General features: G+C 63.1%; 1 protein-coding gene across 1 annotated transcript in view; it reads right to left on the reverse strand.

The window, feature by feature from the left end:
• Positions 1-2,691: 2,691 nt before the first annotated feature.
• EMIHUDRAFT_118718 (hypothetical protein) overlaps positions 2,692-3,191 on the reverse strand; it is a gene marked incomplete at both ends in the record, with an annotated part of 5,140 nt that continues 4,640 nt past the window's right edge. The window contains one exon of the mRNA XM_005769491.1: positions 2,692-3,003. Coding sequence (XP_005769548.1) covers positions 2,692-3,003 — 312 coding nt within the window. The remainder of the gene's footprint in view (positions 3,004-3,191) is intronic.

Genomic DNA, 3,191 nt, shown 5'->3' on the forward strand with positions numbered 1-3,191 from the left:
ACGTCTAAAAAAAAGACAGGAAAATCGGCAGGATCCAGTACAGTACAGTAAATAAAGTGCCGTCTGCCAACGAAGGCCCACAGTGCGTGGGTGAGCCCTGAGCGGTTTGTGTGAGGGGGGGGGTCACGTCACTGCGCCTCCGCCGGCTCCCCCCGTTGCGTCTTCCTCGTTCGTGTCCTTGTCAATCCATCCTCGAAGCTCTCCAATGTAGCTAGCGTCCGCTGCGAATGCCTCGAAGTAAACAGCAGGCGCTGCCTGCAGGTGCGAGCAGCTCAAAGCTGCATGAGGTGCGAGCAGCTGGCCAGCAGCCGCTTGAAGTCCTTTTGTAGCTTGGACATCTCATGACTATCAAACTGCCCGTGCCTGTGCTCCATCGCGGCGTGCTTTGTCTCCGTCAGCAGCGTCTCAATCTCCGCGAGCACGCTCTCGAGGCCATCCTCCTTGGCCTCGAGGCGAAGCTTCTTCTCGATCCCCACCGCGATCCCGTTCACCACCCCAACAACAGCCATCGTCTCTTGGCTGATGTGCAGGGCGACAGCCGCAGCAATGAGGGAAGAGGTGCTCAGCCTGCAGATCCAGCGGGGCGACGATCATGGGTGACGTGTGACGAGGCGATGTGATCGAGCCAGAGATGTGAGATCTGCTGGCTAGAGATGCTGCTAGAGGGTTCATCCCGCCATCTAGGCCACAAGCTGGAGCAGGAGAAGAAGCTTGTTTGTTACGCCCAATATCTTTTTCACCGCCGACGCAGCCCTTTCCACACGCAGGAGCTGGGTCTCAATGTCCTCGAGAATCAGGTCGATGTGCGAGCTGCTCCCGGCGCCTTCCAGGGCCATTGGTAGCAGGGGCTCGGCGGCAGAAGACATCGAAGAGCACTTGCCGAATGGCGTGGTATGCGGGCCCCAGTCAGTACGAGCCGACGCCTAGTTGCGCAGTTGGGCGCAACAACACACAACACAAAGCTCAACTATCACGGACGACAAAAAAAAATAAGAAAAAGAACGGCGGGCACGTCGCGCCGCATGGTGGCCGCGCTGCGCCGACTCCGCGGCGGCGCCATCCCACGCAGCGGGGCGCGTCGCGTCGTCGGCGCCAAAACAGACGCGAGCTCGCGGCGCGGCCGCGGCAGCAAAAGCATCAACGACTACTTCTCCTTCTCGTCTCGTCTTGTCGCAGGCGCACACGCGCGCGACGTGCGCACGTGTCGCCGCGTTCGCTCCGCGAAGGACGATTCGAACCGGGAGCCAGTCGGCGCAGCGGCGGCACGCGGCGGCAAAACGCACGACGCTCACCTCATGGAGATGCTGCGGCTTTGGCACCTCCTGATATAATGCTGATTTTTTGCTGAGCGGGGCGGAGGCACGCGGGCGGCGGAGGCGGCGGCGGACGACGTCTACTACCCGGCCGTCCCCTGTGGTAGCTTAGCGATCAGGGAGGATCTACCTGTTCGGCCTCGAGGAAGCTGCTGGGGGAGAGACGGGGGGGAGAGAGGAGAGGAGGAGAGGGGAGAGGATGAGAAGAGGAGAGTGAGAGGAGAGTAGAGAGGAGGAGAGTGGAGAGAGGAGGAGGGGGAGAGGAGAGAAGAGGGGGGGGGTGAGAGGGAGGGAGGGAGGGAGGGAGAGAGGGAGGAGAGAGAGAGAGGAGAGCCTTTGAGCCTTGGCACCAGCCAGGCAGTTGACTTGGCCCTGGCACCAGCCTTGGCAGTTGAGTTGGCCTTGGCACCAGCCTTGGCGGGCGGGCACGCGGGACATGCACAGGCGCCAAGGGGCGCAGGTGGGGGGGCGGGAAGTCCGTCGGCGTTGCCGGGGGCCCAAGGAAGCGCGAGGGAAAAATTCCGCCGCTGAGGGCGCTCGTGCGGCAATAGCCGGGTGGAGGGGGGAGCGTGCCGGACGGGGCGTCGTCGCGCCGTCCGATGGTCTGCTGCCCCGCGCAGCAACCGTCGGGCGACGACCCGGGGGCCAAAAACCCGGCGACGACGGCGCTCTGGATGGGGCGTGACCTCCTGCCTCCAACCTCCTTCCTTTTTGAGCAGGTGTGACGCCGCGCGAGCGACGCTCCGAGATCGCCCGAGATAGCGCGGCGCGGCGGTGGGTGAGGTGGGGCGGGGTGGAGAGGCGCGGCGTGGAGCTCCGAGATCGCCCGAGATCGCGCGAGATCGCCCGAGATCGCGCGGCGCGGCCCGAGGCGAGGTGGATGGGTTGGGAGCAAGGGGGCGGAAGTGGCCAGTGCGGTAGATCGGTCAGTCGGGGCGCGTGAGCCGGACTTGTGAGCCGGACGGCTTTCATTTCTCTCTGCGTTGTTGAGCCAGGACTCAACATACTCGTTCTGTTGCCGTCCCAAACTGTCACTCCCCTTTCTCCCGGCCGGGGCGGGGCGCGCGCGGGGGCGGCGGGTGTGCGGCGAGTGTGCGGGATGTCTGTGGGCCCGAGAGCGATATGCCATGTCCGCCTTGCGTTGTTTCATAACATCGAAGGCTAAGCTCAAAAAAATAATGAGCGGTCTGGACACAAGAATTTTACAACAAACACAAGAACCAACCACAGAGGAACTTCTCCCGCCCGGGGAAACAAAGAAAAAGCCGGGTCCCTAACAGAAGCCTCGTTTCAAGTAAGCAGAGAAATGGACAGTAGGCGCATCACCGCCTGACTGCTGACGGCCCCGGGTCCTGCCAGCTCTGCGACCAGCGTCGGCTCAGTATTCCGAATCGCCTTGCGTCAAGTCGACCCACTCGTTGGTGTTGTACACGTTGACGTCCGCGATGTTCTTGGCCTCGGTGTTGCAGTCTTTGCAAGTAGGAATAATCCACATGCCGCTGTGACCTTCGATCTGCACGTGCGCGCCGACGTGGCCATCTTCGAGGTAGTTCCCGCACGAGCGCTGCGGGCACTGAGTCAGTGAAGCGTTGTAGCTCATGATCGCCCCGCGCTGGCGCTCGTCGAGACCAGTCGTGCCGACCGCGTGCTTGAAGTACGTGCCTCGCGGGACCCGAACAGCTTTCATCACCTGCTAAGTGAGGTCTGTTGTTCATGGCTTCGGCGCGCGGCGAAGAGCGTGGTGTGTGATCACGCGGGGTGGAGAGTGCGGTGTGTGAGCGCGCGGGGCGGAGATTGCGGGTGAGGGACGGCGTTGGATAGCGGGGTGGTGGAGAGGTGGGCGGTGGAGAGCGGGCGATGGAGAGGTGGGCGGTGAAG

The sequence above is a fragment of the Emiliania huxleyi genome, assembly GCF_000372725.1.
Source record: "Emiliania huxleyi CCMP1516 unplaced genomic scaffold EMIHUscaffold_420, whole genome shotgun sequence".
Lineage (NCBI taxonomy): Eukaryota > Haptophyta > Isochrysidales > Noelaerhabdaceae > Emiliania > Emiliania huxleyi.